This window comes from Nannospalax galili, unplaced genomic scaffold (genome assembly GCF_000622305.1).
Source record: "Nannospalax galili isolate Female #2095 unplaced genomic scaffold, S.galili_v1.0 scaffold664, whole genome shotgun sequence".
Taxonomy (NCBI): domain Eukaryota; kingdom Metazoa; phylum Chordata; class Mammalia; order Rodentia; family Spalacidae; genus Nannospalax; species Nannospalax galili.
The window spans coordinates 4,776,703-4,798,272 of NW_008354274.1; the positions used below are offsets into that span (position 1 = coordinate 4,776,703).

The window sequence follows — 21,570 nt, forward strand, 5'->3', positions numbered from 1 at the left end:
CTTTTTTTTTTTTTAACTTTAATTTTTGAGATAGGGTCTCACTATGCAGCCCTGGAACTCGCTATGTAGATCTGAGCTCACAGACCTGCCTGTTCCTCCATATTTATTATTTTAAAAAATATTTTATTAGCCGGGTGTGGTGGTACACACCTTTAATCCCAGCACTTGGGAGGCAGAGGCAGGTGAATCTCTGAGAGTTCGAGGCCAGCCTGGACTACATAGAGAGTTCCAGGCCAGGACAGCTGGGGGTACACCTCAGATGCTGTTTCTCAGGTACTATCCACTTTATTTTTATTATTTTAAAAAATATTTTATTAGCCGGGTGTGGTGGTACACACCTTTAATCCCAGCACTTGGGAGGCAGAGGCAGGTGAATCTCTGAGAGTTCGAGGCCAGCCTGGTCTACATAGAGAGTTCCAGGCCAGGCCAGCTGGGGCTACAGGGAAACTCTGTCTCAAAAAGACCAAAAAAAAAATTTATTATTTTATGTGTCTGAATGTATTGCCTACATGTCCCTAAGTGCACCCATGTTGTAAGTGCCCTCAGAGCTCAAAAGAGGGTGTCAGATCCCCTGGAACTGGAGTTACAGGATGGTTGTTAACTGCCATGTGGGTGCTGGGAATGGAACCCAGGTCCTCTGCAAGAGCAGCCAGTGCTCTTAACTGCTGAGCCATCTCTCCAGCCCCAACTTTCTTTTTTGACACAAGGTCTCTCACTGGTCTGGAACTCACCAATTCAACTAGGCTGGCTGGTCAGAGAGCCCCAGGATCCTTCTGTCTCCAACTCCCCAGCACTGGGATTGCAAGCACACATTACCACATGTTCTGGTTTGTTTCTCCATTGCTGTAACAAAATACTCTGACCACTACCAACTTGGGAAGGAAAGGGTTTATTCAGCTTACATCTCCCAGGTCACAGTTCATCCAGGAGCCCAAGGTAGGAACTCAGGGCAGGAACCTGGAGGCAGGAGCTGGAGCACAGGCCATGGAGGAATGCTGCTTACTGGCTTGCTCCCCTGGCCCCTGCTCAGCCTGCTTTCTTATGCAACACAGGCCCACCTGCCCAGGGGTGGCACCACCCACAGTGGGCTAGGCCCTCCCACATCACTCATCAAGCAGGTGCCCCATGGACATGGCTACAGGACAGTCCAATGAAGGCAATTCCCCAGTTGAGGCTCCCTCAACCCAGGTATGTCAAGTTGACACTAAAGCTATCTAGTACTCCACATCTAACTTTGTAATGTGTTTTCCGGGAATTGAACTCAGGTCCTCATGCTTGCAAGGCAAGCACTTTATGTATATGGACTGACCTGTCTGCCCAGCTGTGCCTCTATGTTTTGGAGAGTCCATTTATAAGGCCTCTGACTAGCAAGACCAGGGAAAGGTAATGAGGGCAGGAGATAGACTGAGCCAGTCATTCACCTATGAAGGCTGAGATGGTGCCATGAGTTTAGAGACTCACATTCACAAGCCCAAATAACTGAGCAAAGCTATGAGAAGGTCAGAGCAGAAGGTGTTGTGTGACAGTCATAGCACTGAGACCTCTTGGGGTGATATTCAGCAGGCTTGATGGTGGCAAGTCCCACATGGATGCCCAGGCTTTGGGGGGGGTCAAGATGTGGCCAAAGTCACATGGACATCACATAGTGTCCTAGTTTCATATCTGTTGCTGTGAATAAACACCCTGACAGAAAGCAACTCAGGGGAGGATGGGTTTATATGAGCTCACAACTCCAGGCCACAGCCCATCAGCAGGGAGAGAACAGCAGTAGGAGCCGACAGCTGGTCACATCGCATCACAGTCCGGAGCGGAGATCAACACATGCTCACCTGCTTGCTCACTGTCAGCTTGATTTCTCCTCTCTTATACAGTTGAGGACCCCCCCTCCCAGGAATGGTGCTGCCCACAGTGGATTGGGTCTTCTACATTAATAATCAAGACAATCCCCCACAGACAAACCTGATCTAGACAATTCCTCAGTAAACTAAAAACTATCTTCCCAGGTGACTCTAGGCCATTGTCAAGTTGACAGTTAAAAATTAACGCAGGGTTCAGCCACTGCAGAACAGAGTGAGGGGTTGTTTCAGGTGGATGGGGCTCAGGTGTCCCACCTGCTAATTTGACTGTTGGGTGGTTGTGAGACAGGATCTGGGGGAGCAGGGGGACCCAGACATGGTAGCAGAGACCCCCTTGAATAGAGAGGAGCCATCTCTTCAGAGCAGCCCAAGCTGACGGCAGCCACCCATGCTGACCACTGGCTGCAATAGCTGATTATTTCCAGGGTCTGGTGCCCAGGGATGGCTGGGATCGTGGTGTCTCTCAGTATAGTGCTTGGTGTCCAGCTGAGTCCTCCCTCTCTTTGCAGACTGCTACAGGAGCAGTGGGTTCGTGCCAAATACGAGAGGCAGGAGTTCCTCCACCCTGAGAAACAGGAGCCGTACTCTGCAGGTGAGCTGCAGCAGAGCAGCCAGGCTTGGCTCTGTTCCCCTTCTGGTGGTCTCCAACTGGCTCAGCATTTCAAACCTGTCAGAGTCTCTTTGCTGGGCCTGTGGAGTTCTGAGGGCTGAAGGTATCCCCTCCATTTCAGGGACCCCAGGATGACTGTGGGCTTAATGTGGAGAGCCAAATGGGGCTGTTGTGGGCTAGCACCCACACTGGTTGAGGCCAGGCTAGCAGCCACTGCCTCTCCTGCACCTGCCTGGTCAGGTGCCTTGGGTACTAGAGCTTTGTTAAGGGGAGTCTTTGGGGACCACTTCTCAGAGTGTTGGGAACCCAGCCTCTGTTACCTGCTCACTGGGAAGGTGGGCTGACTGTTAGTCTATTTATCACCTGTGTGTCATTTAGCCTTCCTGTGTGAGGCAGGACACTTAGGGAGCAGGGGGAGCCGGGGCGGGGGGAGGGCAGCAGGACCCTTGAGAGGGAAGAGGAGCCATCCTATTTGAACAGCTGAAGCTGAAAGCCCCCTTAAGAAGGTCAACCACCCATGCTGAACACTGGGTCCTGACAGTGGTTATTTCCAGGGCCCAGTGCCTTAAGCGTGGGCTGGGCATCCTGCTGTTTACATGTCACATGTTTGTTACATGGGCCTGGAGGCCTGAGGGCCTGGGTCATGGTGCTTGGACAGCTCCATGGGTCTGAGGAGGTCCCCATTACTCCACAGAAGGAACTCCCTTAGCTTGTCCCAGGGGCCTTTTCCTGGCTTTTGCTACATGGTTGGACCCTGAAATCTGGAGTTGGGCCATTCCTGTGTCTCTGCTCTGGCATGGAGCCAGCACAGATGTTGAGGATCCCTGGGGAAACTGTCCACAGTAAAACCTTTGAGTAGCTACAAGGCCCAGGAACCCTTATCGTTGTCATCTGTGAGAGGAAAAGCTGGTTGGGCCCATCCAATCAGAGCAGCATCATCCATGGAGAGGGGAGGGACACTGGCAATTCTATGCTGATATCGAAGTCCTGTGTCCTAGGACCCTATGAACACCGAGGCAGGAAGATCTGTGGCTTCTAACGGGCTCCCTTTTAGGATGATCAGAATGTTCTGGAACTAGACAGACGTGCCCATTTCACGGTGGTATTTTGAGAGTTGCACCTTAGTAGAAAAGGAATGGTGTCCCCCCATCTGCTGGAGAGAGTTCTGAGGGACTGCACACAGGTGGGTTCCACTGGGGAGGGTACCACTGCCCACTAGTTCAGTCTCTCCTCACACCCCTAAAAGAGTTTCTCTCCACCCTGCTGGGGCTTCGTTGGCACCATCTCCTTGTGACCCTGGGAGCAGGTGTGGTTGTGAGCAGGGGGTGACAAACTCCCCTCCCCTCTCCATGCTGGGTCACACAAAGGACAGCTGCTTGTCCTTTTGTCCCCAAGGTGGATGCTGTGTGTGGCAGCAGGTACCTTCCCTCTCCTCACTTCAGAGTGCTGGAAATGGCTCCCCTCTCCTGTCTCACTTCTGACTTACGTGGCCTTCATTCAGCATCCATCTACCCCAGATACCAACACCTTCATTACCTAATCCTTCGGAGTCTATAAAAATGAATAAGAGCCCTGGCCCACGTGCTGTGGGGGCCCCAGATTAGCCAGAACCCCTTTATCTTCAGCCTTAGCATCTCAGCAACTTATAACAAAATGGTGTATGGCCTCATGTCTAGATGATGGAACCATATTTCTGAACATTATCTCTGTTCTTGCTATCTTAACCATCAATTTGTAAGCAACAGAGACAGCTCAGCTGGGAATGAGCAAACCAAGCACGCATGTGCTCACATACACGGTCTACCTGCAGGCATGGCGTCTAAGCAGCGTTGTGAGGTCCTGGCTTGGTTGTCTCTGCCTTCTAGCTCTCTGGGTTCACAGAAGCACTCTTGGGGGGCAGGTGGGCTCTAGCAGGTCCAGATTTGACCTCCTGTCCCCAAGGACTGTGACGAGGGATGAGCAGGGTGCATAGAAATTTCAGGAAGTCTCATCTGGTTGCTCTGACTAGTCTGAGTCACTGTAATGGGGGAGAGGGGGTTCCTGGATCACACACCTGCCTCTGGAACTGGACTGGTCCTGGAAGAAACCAGATCCAGGTACTAGGGGCTGGAGAGATGGCTCAGTGGCTATGAGCACTTGCTGCTCTTGCAGAGGACCTGGGTTCAGTTCCCAGCACCCACATAGCAGCTAACAACTGTCTATAACTCTAGTTCCAGGGGATCCAACACCCTTTTCTGGCCTCTATGAGCATTGCTCAACACAGGTACACTTATATGCATGCAGGCAAAACACTGCATGTATAAAATAAAATACTTAAATAAAAATAAATAGAATTTTAAAAAAGATCTGGGTTCTAGAATTAGGGTGCATGCAGGGTGACAGAATCAAGCCCACAGCAGGCTGGGGCACCAGAGACTGTCCTGCAGGTGTTTGGGTCTCTGTGCCAAGTGCCTAGGTCAGAGAGGGCTTGGAAGTCTCCAGGTCATATACAGGGCTCAGGAGATGGTGACACCACAGTCACTCAGGGTCAGGATTCACTCGGGGGTCAGAATCCTGTTAACACCAGATGTGGTGGAGACAGCCTATCCTCCCAGCATTTAGGAGGTTGGAGGAGGAAGATCATAAATTCAAGGCCAGCTGGGCTATAGTGAAACTGTCTCTTATAAGAAAAGTGAGGGAATGGGGAGATGGCTCAGCCAGAAAAGGGCTTTCCTTGCAAGCATGAGGACATGAGTCCAGTCACCAGAATTCATGTGAGAAAAAGCAGGCTCTTGGGCCAAAGAGCTGGCTCAGTGGTTAAGGACACTTTCTGTTCTTCCAGGGTACCAGATTTTGGTTTCTGGCCCCTATGTTGCATGCCTCACAACTGTCTGTAAGTCCAGCTCGAGGGGATCCCTCTGGCCTCTGTGGGCACTTGCACGCACATGCACATACATACACACTTAAACGTATCATCATAAATTAAAGCAGGCTCTTGTAGTCCTAGTGCTGGGAAAGCAGAGACTGGAGAATCCCCAGGCTTGATGATCAGCCAGCTGAGACTACTCAGTGAACTTCAGGCCAGTGAGAGACCCTGCCTCAAAATAATAAGGAGGGGGCCTGGAGAGATGGCTCAGTTGATAAAGGCACTTGCTACCAAGTCTCATGACCTGAGTAAGATCCCTGTGACCCACATGGTGAAGGAGAGAACTAACTCTCAAAAGTTGTCCTTTGACACCCACACCCATGGCATGTGCATGCATGCGTGCGTGCATGCGCGCGCACACACACACACACACATGCACATACATACACAATAAATTAATGTTTTAAAAGTGGAGAGCAACTAAGGGGGATGGCTGAGGTTGCCCTCTAGCCTTTACATGCATGTACACATATGTGCATATGCTCCTGTAGGCACCAACTAGGCACCAACATGTACACACACACACACACACACACACACGTAGGGCCACTGGGCTCCCTGCTGGTTTCCTCCTGTGCCTGGGCATACCACTGATATCTAAGTGGGGGAGGCCAAAAAAGAGCATCAGATCCCCTGGAACTGGAGTTACAGACAGTTGTTAGCTACCATGTGGGAACTGAACCCAGGTCCTCTGCAAGAGCAGCCAGTGGTCTTAACTGCTGAGCCCCATGTTTCCTTCTTTTGTGGGAAGGTTCTGGGATTTTTGGAGGTAAGGTCTCCCTGTGTAATCCAGACTAGTCTGGAACTCACCATGTGGCCTACACTGGTCTCAAACACTTGATCCTCTTGACTTAACCGCCCAAGAGTTGGGATTACAGGTATGCACCACCTACCAGGTCTGTTTCCCTCCTTGAAAGTGCTGCTACCCTTCCCTGTCCACCCACACCTTGAGACCAGCAGGGGCCCAATCTGGTGTGTGCAGCGGCTATAGTCAGGGGTCCACCCAGCCTCCAATCAGCTGCCACCAAGCCACCCTCCTACCCACTTGTCGCTTCAAGGTTTCATGGGAAGAGACCAAGCTCACAGGGAGGCCAAGGACCTGGCAGACAATAGGGAGCCTCCTAGGGACCCAGAGAACCTGGAGCTGTTTTGAGCTCAGGTCGTCAAACACCTCCAACATACCCTGCTTGCTCTCATGGTAGCTTTTTCCAACTACCCACCAACCTCTGTGCCCTCATGGCGACAGGGCCTTAGGGCAGCTCTGACCAAATTTATTTCCCTCTTTCCTGTCTTTTATCTCTCTCTCTCTCTCTGTCTCTCTCTCTGTCTCTCTCTCTCTCTCTCTCTCTCTCTCTCTCCCCTCTTCTTATTTTTAGGACTAACAATGGAAGCCAGGGCTTTGGACATGCTAGACCAGTATTCTACCACTGAGCCACGGCCCTGCCCCTCACTGGGGGAGTCTAGGCAGGAGTTCTACCACCCTTCTGTCACCAGTTCCCAGCATTCCCACCCACTGCTCTTACCACAGAGCATTTTCTCACTTAGGGCAAGGACGCCCCACCCCTGCTGGCTCCTGGAAAATGCAGAAGTCCCCTCCAATGAAGAAAAGGGAAATGCAAGGGCCCCAAAAGAGGTGGGGCCCAGGAGGGAGGTCTGTCTGGTGGCCGGGGACTGGGAGCCATCAGGGCCACAGGATGAAGCAGCCAGCCAAGGACACAAGTCCCTGATCAAGACCTGGGCGTCCTCAGCCCAGCAGGGGCCCTAGACTGAGGAATTTGCAGATTTTTGTTCTGAGGGTCCCAAGGCCAGGCTGGATAACTCCAGGGCCCGGATGGATGCTGGAGTAAGGGATGGAAAGGGATGAAAGACAAGGTGGTGACATCGGGGATGTCCCTGCTGCATGTTAAGGCTGATATTGAGCGAAGACTCAGCCAAGGCCCCTCCAGAGTGCCTAAGAACCATGGACATCATTGGGAACACCTGATCCACCCTTTTCCATGTAGCTTGAAGTCATGAAATGAGGGTCCAGGGGTGATGTGGGACCAGGAGGCCCAGGGGTCCTCCATGGGAAGTCTCTTTGTTAGGAGCAGTGTGGTACTACAAGTACCTGGGTCACAGATCTGATGTGCCAGAGCATTCAACATTGTGCAACACCAGGCCCAGTCTAGACACTTTCACCCCAGGGAGGAGACTCTGTCCTGTTAGCAACCATTCCCCATAGCCAGCCACCATCTGCTTCTCTCTCTCTGCTATTCACCAGCTGGGCGTGAAGCGTGGCCCTTCTGCTCCAGGCTTCTGTCACAGTGTGTGGCGCTCATCCTTGGTGGAACATGTACTATTTTTGCAAATTTCTTTAAAAAAATTTTTTTAATTGACTTTGAGTGTTTTGCCTGCATGTATGCAAGTGCATCCATGTTGTACAATGCCCATGGAGGCCAGAAGACAGTGCTGGAAACCCTGGAACTGGAGTTGTGGACAGTTGTTAGCTGCCATGTGGGTGCTGGGAACTGAACTCAGGTCCTCTACAAGAGCAGCCAGTGCTCTTAACCACTGAGCCATCTTTCCAGCCTCTGAAAATTTCAATTCTAAAATACAGAAGAGGTTACACCAAAGCACTGTGTGCTGGGGTCCAGGAGGTGCCAGGCAGGAGGGTTTCCGGCAGTGGGGTACCCATTGACTTCAAGTCTATCTCCTACCTGATCCCACTGCAGGAGCTCCATGGATTGAGACCAAGCATCTATTCCAGGCTAATGCCTCTGGGTCCACATAGCCACCTGGGTAACTGGCTGTCATCTCCCCCCAGGGCAGACCTGGGGGTCCAAGCATGTGCTGCCCTAGAATGGGCCTTGGGAGAGGTCTCAGTTTGGGGGGTGGAACTAGCATCATCCAGGAGGGAGGGAGATAGCCTTAGAGCTTGGGGCCAGACAGGTGCCAGCACCCCACTTAGATCCCCCACCACTTTGCCTGTCCAGCCAACCACAGAAGCTGCAGAGTCAAGACCCCTCTTCCCGGCTGCCCCTTCTGATGTCTGGGCTGCCTGGGATGCTGAGGAGGCAGCAGGTGAAGCTGTGTGTCTGTGTGGGTGGCCTGGACCCTGTGGTGGGTCTGGGGTTTGAGGAGCCTTTAAAGTCTCATCCTGTGTGACACATATGCTTGTCCTCAAGCAGGCATAGAATTAACACCACTACCAAGCTTTGATGTCCTGGGACCAGGGGCATGGTCGGCCCCTCTGTGTGCCCCCACTTGGCCAAGGTCACAATTTGCTGGAGTGTTTAAATTCTCCTCTGAGACTTGGAGATGTCCAGGCTATAGATGCATCTTCATACCTGGTCCCACCTTGACTCCCACCTGCCCCTCATGGGGACTGCCATTGTGATGACTGGGTGACAGCTGCTCTGGCTTCTGCCAAGCTGTGCCCTGCCTCCAGCTGAGTCTCAATGGCACCCTTTCATGGGGAACCCAGACAATGGTCCTTGTCAGGACCAGCCCACTGCCTCCCTCCAACAGACACAGCTTCCTGCCTGGGCCTTGGGACCCAGGTCCTTCTGGGAGTTGCCTCTTTCCATGCCTTTCCCTTCTCAAGGCTGAGGACTGCCCCATGAGACAGCTGTGCCAGGCAGGGACATCTCCGTGTTTCTGCTTGCCCTGACCTTTGTCCTAAGGGTCACTTTGAAAATATAGAGGGAAGTGAGGCTCCGTCAGTGCCAGAGCCTTGCCTGGCCAGGCCTGAGTTTCCCCTTCTATGTGGTGGGGTCAATATGCTCAGCACAGGGGCATTTGGGGATTGTTAAATCATGACAGATGCTGGACAAATGGTCAGGGTGGGGCACCCTGTGGTGGCTGGCGAGGTGAGGGGATCAGGTCCCTTGAAATGATGGTGGAAAGTGGATAGGCTTTCCATGGGGACAGGCTTGTCTCGTGTGGAGGCTTCAGGGTTTGGGAGCTACAAGTGTACCCAGAAGCCCTAAGGGTTGTCCATGTGACAGGTTCCAGGTGAGGAGTCACTCAGGGGGTCAGCCAGTCGGCCCACAAGTACCAGGCCTCTTCCAGACCTGGTGTGTGCCCTGCCTGTGCCAGGTACAGGTAGGGAGAGGCGGTAAGGATGACCAGAGAGCCCCAGTCCTGTGCTCTGGAGTCAGCCCGGGAGCTGTAGTGACTGCTGTGTCTCTACGGAGCTGAGCAGCATCTCCAAGGAACTGATTCCTTGCATACAAAGTGGAACACAGCTCAAAAGTCCAGTGCCTGGGGTCCTGCGCTGGAGCCTGGGGCTCAGCAGACCCACCCCCTGCCAGACCCTGCTCTGCTGGCTGTGGAGCAAAGAAGTGATTAAGAATGAATGTGGAGGGTGGGCGCTGGAGAAATGGCTCAGGGGTTAAGAGCACTAGCTGCTCTTGTAGAGGAGCTAGGTTCAGTTCCCAGAACCCACATGGTGGCCAGCAACTGTCTTTAACTCCAGTTCCAGGGAATCTGTTCTGGTCTCTTTGGGCATTTCATGTACATGGTGCACTTAAATGTAGACAAAATTCACACATATAAAATAAGACTAAATCCAAAAAATTTAAAAAGAAAAAAAAAATGAATGTGGGTTGCTCACACACAAAGGGCCTCCATGAATGTTTAGAGCATCAGGGCATCTTCAAACCAGGTCACTGCACACTGGGTACATGTGATATGGAGACCCCAGGAGCCAGGCCCTGAGAGGTGTCAGATGTTCAGAGGAGGACCCTGCCTCACCTTGCCTCGATCCAGGGAGTCCAGTTAGGCCAGGCACCACTGGGTGATGGGAACATGCTTGGTGCAGTTGATCTGGGAAGGCAGCCCTTCAAGGAAGGAGACATGGAGGAAGAGGGAGCTGTTCCCAGAGCTGGGATGGGAGGTGGTAAGACGGGCCGAGTAGACAGGACCACCTGATACCAGGACTCCAGCTGTCTAGAGTAGGAGATGAGGCTCCCAGGGAGCAGGTGGAATGGGGGTGTACATGCTAAGGAGGCCCCTGCAGGTGCATGCAGCTCTAAGGACCACCCACTTTGAATCTCAGCCTGTTATCCATGTGGCCCCTTTGCACTCCCTGGAGTCAGTGTCCCTGTGAAATGGTGGCAAGCAATACCACCCCAGAATCTGCACATACGGAAACCTGCTCATGTCCTGTCTTATGGACACAGAAAGGGCCCAGACATCCTGTCAGGCCAGTGGGGACCTGGAGAGTGTCTAGATAGAACCCAAGTGGCCAGAGCAGTGGGCTGGGAGAGGCAGAGTCCTGAGCACACTCAGTGTGGCCTCTGACTCTGGAGTCTGGTTCCTCTAGGTGTAGGTTGCCCCTGTTAGAGCCCCGGCAAGGTCTCTGGGCCTACAGAAAGCAGGAAGAACTCAGAGGCCAGAGATTGGGTCTGGGTGGCCCAGGTAAGGTGATGGAGCCTCAGTTTCCCCAATATCTCCTAGCCCTATCTCTGTGTCTTCCCCTCCATCAGAGCAAAGCCCAGAGGGAGAGGCCAGATGGTATGAACACCTCTACCTGGGAGGGTCCCACAGTGGCCCTGGGTGCCCAGTCTGACTCACAGCCTAGCAAGTTTCCTGTCACATTTAAAGCAAAACCATGTGCTTGTTGCCCTGTACAAAAAGTACAGTTTACATATATACCACATAATTTACATACACTTTGCATATCCTATTTAGAACACAGTTCTTCGAGTTGTGATAGCTGTAGGTTATGGAACTATGAGATCACAGAAACCTCTGCAGTGTCCACCCCTGCCACTGCAGCTCTCCTGCCTGCATCCCGAGGCACCCCAGGGCCTGGCTCTCTCCTGTGTGCCTGGGGAGTTCAAGGCCTTGGAGCTCCTCCTGTGGGTGGCAGGGCTGTCTACCTGGCACATGAGACCGCAAGGAACACTTGCTTCTTTCCAGTTTATGAGCATTAAGATTCAGGCATGAGGGGCTTGAGAGATGCTCAGTGGGTAAGAGCACTGGCTGATCTTGCAGAGGACCTGTTCAGTTCCCAGCAGCCACATGGGGGCTCACACAGCCATCCATAACTCCAGTTCCAAGGGATCCAATATCCTCTTCTAGCCCCTGTGGGAAATGCATGCATGTACTGTACTTATATACATGCAGGCAAAACAGTCATACACATAAAATAAAATATTTTCTGGTCTTTTTGAGACAGGGTCTTCCCCAGCTGGCCTGGAACTCACTGTGTAGACCAGGCAGGCTTTGAACTCACAGAGATCCGCCTGCCTCTGCCTTGCAAGTGCTTGGGACTACAGGCGTGCGCCACCACACCCGGCCTAAAATAAAAAAATTTTAAAGTCAGGCATGGTGGTACACACCTATCACCCCAGCACCCTGGAGGCTGAGGCAGGAGGATCTTGAGTTTGAGGCCAACCTGAGCTACATAGTGAGGTGCCCCCACTTCCATTATATAGAAAGAAATCACCAGCCTGCCTAGGTTGCAGAGTGGCCATACCACTGTATGCCCACAGCTCTGTGTTCTCACCAGGCAGAAGACCTGCCTTGCCTGTGGGGGAGCTGTGCAGTGCCTGGCTGCTGTGACTTCTTCCCTTTCCGAGATGCATGACGTTGATCCCCTCCTGTGCCTGTCCTGCACCTTCCTCAGGAGGTTTTTCTAGTCTCAGAACGTGCAGCCCCTATGAGGTGTGGCCCCAGCTCCTTGGCAGCTGGCCCCATCTCTACAAACAGTAGGCATCCAATCAGTGCTGACTTAACTTTCTGGCCTCTGCTCTAGGATCCACTAATTCTTTCAGAGAGGGCAGTCACCACTAGTCACACCCAGCCTCAAGTGCGCCCAGATGGGCAGTCTGGCTATCCTGCTGACTGAGGACCCTGGACTGGGGTTGGCAGGGATCATTCCGCCAGGCAGGTGGGGCTGGGCAGAGGTTCACTTTTCAGCTCTCAGCTGGCCCCGTTCCCATGGTACCAAGAAGGAGACCGTGCTGTGAGAGAAGCCCGGGGCTCCGGCAGGGCCAGGCCAGGGACGCTGGCCAGCACCCATCCAAAAATATCTGTGCTGCCATCACGGGGCCCGAAATACAGACATGGCGGCGGCTTGTCGGGGAAGCTGGTCAGGCCCCCAGGGTGCCCTTCGGGCCTGGCCTGGCCTGGCTTAGAAGACTCGGTGCTAGAGTCCCATACCTCCGCAGGAGCCTCAGTAAGACAGCAGGGATCAGCCCGTGGGCCTCTGGCTCCCTGTGCACTGCTGCCATCTGCTGGCCACTATTAGTACAGCATGCGAGAACCGTGTTCTCACTGGCTCTTTGGTACCAGCCCACAAAACACGGCTTGAAGGTTCTGAGGGTGACGTCTAGGCTGTTGCTGCACCCTACCCTGCCGTCTCCAACATTTCATTTCTACAGTCCCTGCTTAAGTCTAGAGAGGCTGTTTTCTGAAATTGAAGGGGGTCAGGTGTGGACGTCCCTGCCTGCCTGGGCTTGGTGCTCAGTGGAGTCAGTCAACAAATGTTCTGTGTTGGCCCTGATTGGGCTTAGTGGGACGTGTTAGCAGTCCAGTCTCCAAGAACAGAAAAGGGATTTGCTTGCTGATGCTGACAAGGAGAGACCCGAGGCACATCAGCCACCCCACAGCTTCAAAGAGGCCCCATCCCTTGAGAAGTTGGGGCAGGGGGCAGGCCCTTCCTGGCACACCCTGAGACAAACTGACCAATTGTCCCGAGTTGCCAGCTGCCCCCTCTGTGATGCCAGGGTGCTGCCTTTTTATGGCCACATGTCTCAGAAAGCACAGAAAATAGCCCCTTGTGTCTGCAAACAGAACAGGACTCCTGGGCAGTGGGCAGAGGACATCAGCAGGGGCGTTACGGGGGGAGGGAGTTCAATGATCAGGACTGAGCTGGTTACAGCTGTCAGGTTCTGGATGACACTAGTAACACAGAGGCTGCCCTTCCATTGCCTAACACCCAGCAGAGATAGTTAGATAGCAAAACTCATGGCTTGCAGAAACTTGGAATAATGCAGGCATGCACCAGCAGGTCACTGGGAAATCCCAATGTGACTCCAAGGAGCATCCCAAGAAATGGCCATGAAGAGCCCATGGCACCAGCTCCCTGTAGATAGATGGGGACCACGCATTGTACAGCAAAGCCAGGCAGTGGGGAAGAGAGCGAGGGCCTAGATCGTCTGAGTGTGCCATCCTTTGCCACCAGCACAGTGGCTGACAACACCCTGGGATTTGAACTGCGTAGGAGTCCCCAGGACTGACCAACATTAACACCATGGGCCACATTGGTCCCAGGACTCTGGAGGAGGGTCCTCACAGCCCCTGGCATCACCAAGACCACTGACTCCATATATTGCTGCCTTTTCTTGTGCCTACCCACCACTTCCTTTTGAGGAATCTTAAGATCCCGCTGGGTGTGGTGGCGCACGCCTTTAATCCCAGCACTCGGGAGGCAGAGGCAGGTGGATCTCTGTGAGTTCGAGGCCAGCCTGGGCTCCGTAGTGAATCCAGGCCAGCTGCGGCTACAGGGAGACCCTTTCTCAAAAAAACCAAAAAAAAAAAAAATAAAAAACCAAAAAAAAAAAAAATAAAAAACCAAAAAAAAAAAAAATAAAAAACCAAAAAAAAAAAAAATAAAAAACCAAAAAAAAAAAAAAAAAATCAAAAACCAAAAAAAGCCCTAAAGATCCCCATCCAGGCCCCTAGGTCTTGCTTCTTAGGTGGCCTGCCCACGTGGGAAGATCTGAGTGGGTGCTGAGCCGCTATTGGGCAGAGGTGGGCTTGTAGCTTGGGCCCCAGATGCTTTGGGCATCTGGCCAGGTCCCTCTGGGCACAGGGCTTCAGGTCCAAGGAAGGACACGAGGCCAGAGAAGCCCTGCACTCCCCATGTGTGCACCCTCCATAGTGGAGGGTCCCTAGGAAGAAGGCCAGGATGGCCAGATGGAGCCTCTCTCCTCTGTGCCAAGCATTGCCCAGCCCACTGCACTCTTGACATCTCTCTCTCTCTCTCTCTCTCTCTCTCTCTCTCTCTCTCTCTCTCAGGGTACCGTGAGGGTATTCTCTGGAAGCGTGGCCGGGACAATGGGCAGTTCTTAAGCCGGAAGTTTGTGCTGACGGAACGAGAAGGGGCCCTGAAGTACTTCAACAAAAATGATGTGAGCCCTGGGGACCATCCCACACAGCATCCTGGCCTCCCCTGGGATCTGCAGGGCTGGCATTGGCCCTCTCACCAAAGACAGCTTCCCAGGGGACACCCCTCATGAATGACAGCTCCTCCCCTGGGGTGATGTCACATGTGTGCACCCCTACACATACTGTACACAGGTCCCCCAACCCCACCCAACCCTGTTGTCCCTTCCTGGGGTCTCCAGGAGCCATACCTTGGGTGGTGATGCCAAATGGCCTTAGGGAGGCTGAAGCTTCCCATCGGTGAGCACTTCCAGGGTCCAAGGGACCAAACAAAGGTAGAATCTTGGGTCAGCTGAGGGGGGGTTTCTCACCCCCTCAGGGTGAGAAACTTTTGGCTCCTGATAGCTGAGGGGCAGGTTTGGGGCTGGTCACACAGCTCCTTAGAGCCAGTCAGAATACCAGAGACACCCACACACCCTGACATTAGCCTGAATAGACTGATCTAGGGACAGTAAACACTAGGCCAGGTCTTGGTGAGCAGTCCAAGACTGCCAAGGGGGTGTGTCCTGATAACCTGGTCTCAGTGGGTGCTCCCTCTTGGGCACCTGTATGAGATCATAGGCTTGCGGCTGAGGGAGGAAGGCTGGTGAGTACCTATATCTTAAAGGGGGCTGCCCCAAGAAAGCAGGGTCCAGGGTCAAGAGCAGGAAGAGATTAGCTGCCTGGCTCACTGCCTGACTATCCTGGACACAGGCAGTCTGCAAGCCCCAGATGCACAGGGAGGCAAGAATTTAGTGGTCGCAGGGCAGAGGACATGGGAGGAGGGTTCTCCAGCTACCAAGTGTTGTCTCCTGCCCCAAGATGTAGTCCCCATCATTCAGGGAAGGAGAAATTTACCTACTATTCACTGTCCAGGAAGCTGGGGATCAGAAAGGTTAAGCAGCTGACCTGAGGCTGCCCAGTACAGCAAGTGTGCCCAGCCAGACCCACCTCATTTGGACAGTGGCCACTGCCTGGAGCTCTGACTAAACTTCTTTTACAGGCCAAGGAGCCCAAAGCCATCATGAAGATCGAACATCTGAATGCCACCTTCCAACCAGCCAAGATTGGCCACCCCCATGGCCTGCAAGTCACCTACCTGAAGGACAACAGCACCCGCAACATCTTCATCTACCATGAGGACGGGAAGGTGGGTACCACTGGGTGGGTGGTGGGATTTGCGGGGAGGCAGAGCAGTGCAATCCCCCGACATGCCAGGATTCATCCAGACCTGCCTTAGGGGCAGCACAGCTCTCTGTGGCCAAAGCCATCTCTGGAATGGTGGGATACCCCAGGCAAACCTGAGAGCCTGTGTGCAGGGCAGAGGGGCCCCAACCTCCTGTGCTCTGGCTCCCACACACATGAGTGTGGTTTTGCACAGCTGAGCCTCAATGCATGGGAAGCTGGAGTTTAGGCTGATCCTTCAGCAAGTGGCCCTGCATCTGTAAACATGATGGAATTGCTGCTGGACCTGTCTGGTTTTGGTACCACCTGGTGACTCTCTTGGGAAAAGTTACAGGTCTTCCATGCTGCCCCCCAGCCTCCCTGTGCCATCATTAACTGTGGTGTTCATTTGTGTTGTGTTCAGGGTCTGTGTTTTGTTTTGTGACTATGCAAAAACACTAGTGGTGGCAGGGCAGCTGTTGCTGTTCTATCCCATGCACTTATTTCCCTGGGAAATTACCTGTAGTGGCCTGTGTCCACCCAAGCCCTAGGACTATTCAGATTCCTGGCTTTGTCTCCTCCTTTCCTGCCCGAAGCCATCAGCTCTTGATTTATGGCCTCCTTTGGCTGGGGCAAACCCTGCAGTAGCTTTCTGAGATGGTGCCTGGGAGGTGAGTGGCCTGACGAGACCTGGTGTCTGGAATTTTACCTTTCTGCTCACTGTACTTTGGCTAGCGAGAGAATTCAGATTGGAATTTTTCCCAGTGCTGGGCCTTGAGCCTCACCTGGCACTGATCCTTTCCAGGTTAGTGACTCATATCCACAAGGGCCCCAGGGCATTTTCTTGAATGACTTCTTTAGTGACTTCCTCCCTCTATTCTCACTCTGGACAGTTCCTCCCCACAGTTCAGTGTTGGTGCAAATCTCTCAGCCATTTCTTTTTTAGATTTTTATTTATTTTTAATCTTATATGTATGAGTGTTTTGCTTGCACATATATAAGTGCACTTGTGTTGTACAATCCCCATGGAGTCCAGAAGAGGGCATTGGATACCCTGGAACTGGAGTTACAGATGGTTATTGGCTGCCAAGTGGGTGCTGGGAAATAAACCTTGGTCCTCTACAAGAACCGCCTCTCCAGTCCCTCCACCACTTTTTTTTTTTTGGTCTTTTTGAGACAGGGTTTCCCTGTAGCCCCAGCTGTCCTGGAACTCACTATGTAGGCCAGGCTGGCCTCACTCACAGAGATCTGCCTGCCTCTGCCTCCCGAGTGCTGGGATTAAAAGCATGCACCATCATACCCAGCCCAATTTTATTTTTAATCATGTGTGTAATTTGTGTGTGCGTAGGTCAGATGACGGTGCTGGGTGTTGGTCTTCGCCTTACCCCTTGTGAGAAGCAGCGTCTCTTGTTCATCGCTGTGTATGCCAGGCTATTCACTTCTCCCTTCTTGCCACAGGAGCACCAGGATTAGACACACGTTTGGCTTTGTGTAGGTTCATGAGATCCTAATTCAGGCCCAAAAGCTTTTGCTGTAGTGCTTTACCCACTGAGCCATCTCCCCAGCCCCACCTTGTTTTTTGAGACAGGGTCCTTCACTGGCCTGGAGCTCGTTGATTGGCTAGGCCAGCTGGCTGCACTGTGACCCCCCAAGGATCCTCCATTCTCTGCCTCCCTATTCTGAGATTATAAACATACATTACGCCCGGCTGTGGGGTGTGGGTTCTGGAGACTGAACTCGGGTTTTTATGCTTACAAACCCAGGATTTTACTGATTGAGCCATGTGCCCAGCCCAGAACCAAGCTGAACTGGGAGACAGTGCAGCAGGGAGCAGAGGGTTAGGAGCCAGGGGTATGGTAGAACGGGTTAGAACAATGGACAGGCCCAAGGCTGGATGTGTGGTGCCCAAGGCCACACCATGAGAATAGAGCAGACCCTAAGGGGAGGGCTGTGTCCTGAAAGTCAAGGTGGGCAGGATTTGGAAGGGTTGATGTTGGGGTATGAGCCATTGCAACCATAGCATGAGGGTAGTGGGCATCCTGGTTCTGTAGCAGTGTGGGGCGGACAGGAGACTAATGGACAGCACAGTAGGGAGGAGAGAGCACAGGGGCTGGCAGGGAGCAAAGGCAGGGAAGATGAGAGTAGGGATCTTCTACAGGTGGAAAGGTGGGGCTTCTGGTAGGCAGAGCCATGAGGGCTGCTGGGGATGTGGAGGGAGAAAGGACGGGTGGACTGGGCGCAGGCTTAGCCAGGTGCCGGCAGCACCATTTGGTTTGTTGTGTGCTGTGAGGGTTTGTGGATTTTACCAGTCGAGGAACTGGGAAGACACAAACAGGCCGCAAGGGAGGCAGGTGTGGGGTCCCTGCTCCCTGTGCAGTGGTAGCCTGGTGGGGCCACGGCTGTAGCTCCAGGCTGTGAACTCCTGTCAGGAGTGGGAGACCCTAAGTGGGTGCAGAGTCTGGTGAGGGGGCTGGCCAGGACCTGAGCAAGGACAGGCAGGGCTAGGTGCAGAGAGGTGTCTAGAACAGTATCTGGGGTGTGCAGAGCTGGGATGTCAACCCTGCCCTGTCCCCTGCTTCAGCCTGTCCTCTGCCCCTGATCACCCGACTGCTCCATCTTGGCCTAATGAGGGATGGGTAATGGTGATGCAGCTGGCCGTCCAGTGGCTGCTTAGAGCACTGGCCCCAGCTGGGGGACTGTGGAGGAGGCAGAGCCTCAGGAGCTGTCACTCACCACATCCTTGGCCCCCAGGAGATCGTGGACTGGTTCAATGCGCTGCGAGCTGCCCGCTTCCACTACCTGCAGGTGGCCTTCCCAGGAGCCAGTGATGCAGATGTGAGTGGCCACCCCAGAGCCACTGGGTAGGGGAGTGAGGAGGCAGTCATCTGGGGTGGGACACAGAACTGACCAAAGCCATTATGTGGGTCCCCACAAAGGTACAAGGGCTGACTGTGGCTCTTCAGTCTGGGGCTGGAACCCAACTGCAGACTGTGCTGGGCAGACAGCCTGGTGGACAGGGTAGGTGGGCCTCACCACTGTCTGTCTTGTAGCTGGTGCCCAAGCTCTCCAGGAACTACCTGAAGGAAGGCTATATGGAGAAGACAGGGCCCAAGGTAGGTATGTGGGTGGAGGGTCTCCTAGCCTACTCCAAGGTCAGCTATCTGGCATCTGCCTGGTATATGTAATGTAGTTTGGACCTGGTGCAGGGCTCACTGGACTCAAGCCAGAGCACCAGCAACTTTCCCAGGTGCAGCTCAACTGTCCTGGGGGCCAGCCACTTTGCTCCATGACTTTTGAGTTTCAGGGTGGTCCTTGAGCCCCCTTGCCTATGCCCTGGTGCTAGGCTGGGGACCCAGGACCCAGACCACTGGCCTGGTTTCAGGTACTGGGGCTCAGGTCGGCCTGAGCCTCCTGTTCTCAGGTCCCTCTTCAGCAGGGCCCTGTGTACCTGCCCTGTGCAGCATGGGACTAAATTACAGCGCCTACAGCCAAGGCCTGGCTCCCCACCTGGGCCCCTGGGCATGGCCAGGGCCCCTTATGCACTGACTGGACAGAGCAGGGCCCAGGGAGGCCTTGCCCTCTGGATGCTGAGCTGTGGTCATCCAGGTTAGAGGTACACCTTGGACCTACTGACTGCTGACCACTCTCCCTGATCCACAGCAAACAGAAGGCTTCCGGAAGCGCTGGTTCACCATGGATGACCGGAGGCTCATGTACTTCAAAGACCCCCTGGTAAGGAGGGTCTGACCGCAGTCCTGTTCCAGGGCTCACTGCTTACGGACAGCACTGGCTTTTTCAGGGTCTTGGCCATGACACCCCACATAGCTTGGCTTGGAGAGGAAAACAGGACAGCCTGGGTGGGGAGGGGATCCCCACTCTGGCCCCAGCCTCTTCCCACCTGCAGGATGCCTTTGCCCGCGGAGAAGTCTTCATAGGCAGCAAGGAGAGTGGTTACACTGTGCTGGAAGGACTCCCGCCATCTACCCAAGGCCACCACTGGCCCCACGGAATCACCATTGTCACCCCTGACCGCAAGTTCCTGTTCACCTGTGAGACAGAGTCAGACCAGAGTGAGTGGATTGCAGCTTTCCAGAAGGTGGTGGACAGGCCCATGCTGCCTCAGGAGTATGCAGGTAAGAGGTACAGGTTGGGGTGGCAGGGGGCCTGTGTCTGTCTGTACCCCAGGGTATGGGATCCCACTGCTGCTGGCCAGGAACCCCAGGCAAGCTGTAGAAGGGAGGCTGCAGGCTCTGGAGGGGAAGCCAGGTGAGCTGGCAATTCCCAAGGCTGGACTGTTCTCATTCCAGTGGAAGCCCACTTCAAGCATAAACCCTAAGCAAGAGAGCCCAGAGGCCCCAGGACACTGCACTCAAGTGGCTGGCCAGGCATTGCTGGACAGTGGGGGAGCCCAGCCTCCTGGCCCACATCCTCCTCCTTGGTGTAGCCCAGACATGGCCAGGTGGGGCCCAGGTTTCGGCTCAGCCTGTTGAATGAACTTCTCTTCAGAACCTCATGGCAGGCGGAGTTGGCCCTGGGCCTGACTGACCCTGGCCCTGCCATGCTGCGCCTAGTGATGTCCGGCTGACTGGCCCATCTTCCTGTCGCTGGACACCCACCAAGGGCCCGGCTGGGTCTCCTAACTCCAGCGGCCCTTACTAACTCTCCTGGCCCAAGAGATCTGTCTCAGGGCAGGACCCGGTGCTGGGCTGCCGTGGACAGCCATTGTCAGCTGTGGACAGCCGTGGCAGCGGGCTGGCCTGGCTGCTGGGGACTCACTCTGGGACGTGCCGCATGCCTCCCTTCCCCTTCCCAACCTCAAGTATTTATTGAGCACCTGCTGTGTGTCAGTCAGGGATTAAGGGTCGGGGATCAGCTTTCCTCCTTCCACTAGGGCTGACCAGGCTGGGGCCACTGGGGGCAATTTTCCAGAACAGTGTGTGCTTGGGATCCCCCAGTATTCCTAGGACAGCTGGCTTGGGCAGCAGGGAGGGAGCCTGCTGGGCACTGTGCATGGAGCCCAGCAGCTGTTCCCTTGGGAACCAGGGTGGCCCCCATCTGCTTATGGGCATCTGTGCCCAGCTCGGTGCTCGTCCCCGCCCTGTGACCCATGCCCTCTGGCCCTGTCCTTGCAGTCCTTGAGCCCTTGAGGGATGATAGCCCAAACCAAGAAGTGGCCATGGGCAGGAGTGACTGCTTGCTGCTGGCAGGCCAGTAGTTAAAAGCCACCTGTAATTTATTTCCTCTGCTGCTCCCTGGTCACCCCAACAGCTAGGCTCCCTTCCATGGGAACCCCTGCAGGGCAGGTCCTGGCCGCTGGACAGCTGGGCGGAGCACTGGTGGGGGACACATCTGTGGGTGATCCGGGAAGACTTGGCCCTTTTCATCCAAGCTGTGTTTCAGGAAGCTGGGGGAGGGTTCCTGAGGTGGGCGTCCGTTGCCCTGTGTCATGTCCCCTGGAATAAAGTATGGCTCTGGCGTGGTCCCTTTTGTTGCATTGGTGGCTGGAGTGGAGAGTTGTGGGGTTGGGAATACCACTTGCCCTGGCAGCCTCCCTCTGGGCAGAAGTGGACACAGGACACAGAGGAACCATGTCACTCCAATGGCAGACCTGGCCTGAGTCTGCAATACCTTTGTCCTGTTAGTCCCCAATCACTGTGCACTGGGAGTCACAGCCCAACAGAAGCCCAGCCTCTGGGCTCCAAAACCCCAGTTCCTACCCCAGCATGCCCCCCTAGCCCTCTCAGGCCACTTCTCCCCACATTCATCCGAGCTTTGAACTGTGGCAGAGGTACTGGGCCATAGACTCCTGGTAGGTCACTAGTCATCCAGTCTGCAGGAAAGCACTGGTATGAAGTGCTAAGCCCAGGTGTGCACCCATGTCCCCATCCATGGCAGCTGTG

The 21,570-nt window shown here is 54.1% G+C and overlaps 1 protein-coding gene across 1 annotated transcript in view; it reads left to right on the plus strand.

The window, feature by feature from the left end:
* Adap1 (ArfGAP with dual PH domains 1) overlaps positions 1–21,152 on the plus strand; it is a 36,221-nt gene extending 15,069 nt beyond the window's left edge. The window contains exons 3-10 of the mRNA XM_008851437.2: positions 2,366–2,448; positions 14,381–14,493; positions 15,510–15,656; positions 18,422–18,505; positions 18,721–18,783; positions 19,331–19,402; positions 19,575–19,803; positions 19,978–21,152. Of these exons, the coding sequence (XP_008849659.1) occupies positions 2,366–2,448; positions 14,381–14,493; positions 15,510–15,656; positions 18,422–18,505; positions 18,721–18,783; positions 19,331–19,402; positions 19,575–19,803; positions 19,978–20,006 (820 nt within the window). The 3' untranslated portion in view covers positions 20,007–21,152. The remainder of the gene's footprint in view (positions 1–2,365; positions 2,449–14,380; positions 14,494–15,509; positions 15,657–18,421; positions 18,506–18,720; positions 18,784–19,330; positions 19,403–19,574; positions 19,804–19,977) is intronic.
* The last annotated feature ends 418 nt before the right edge of the window (positions 21,153–21,570 follow it).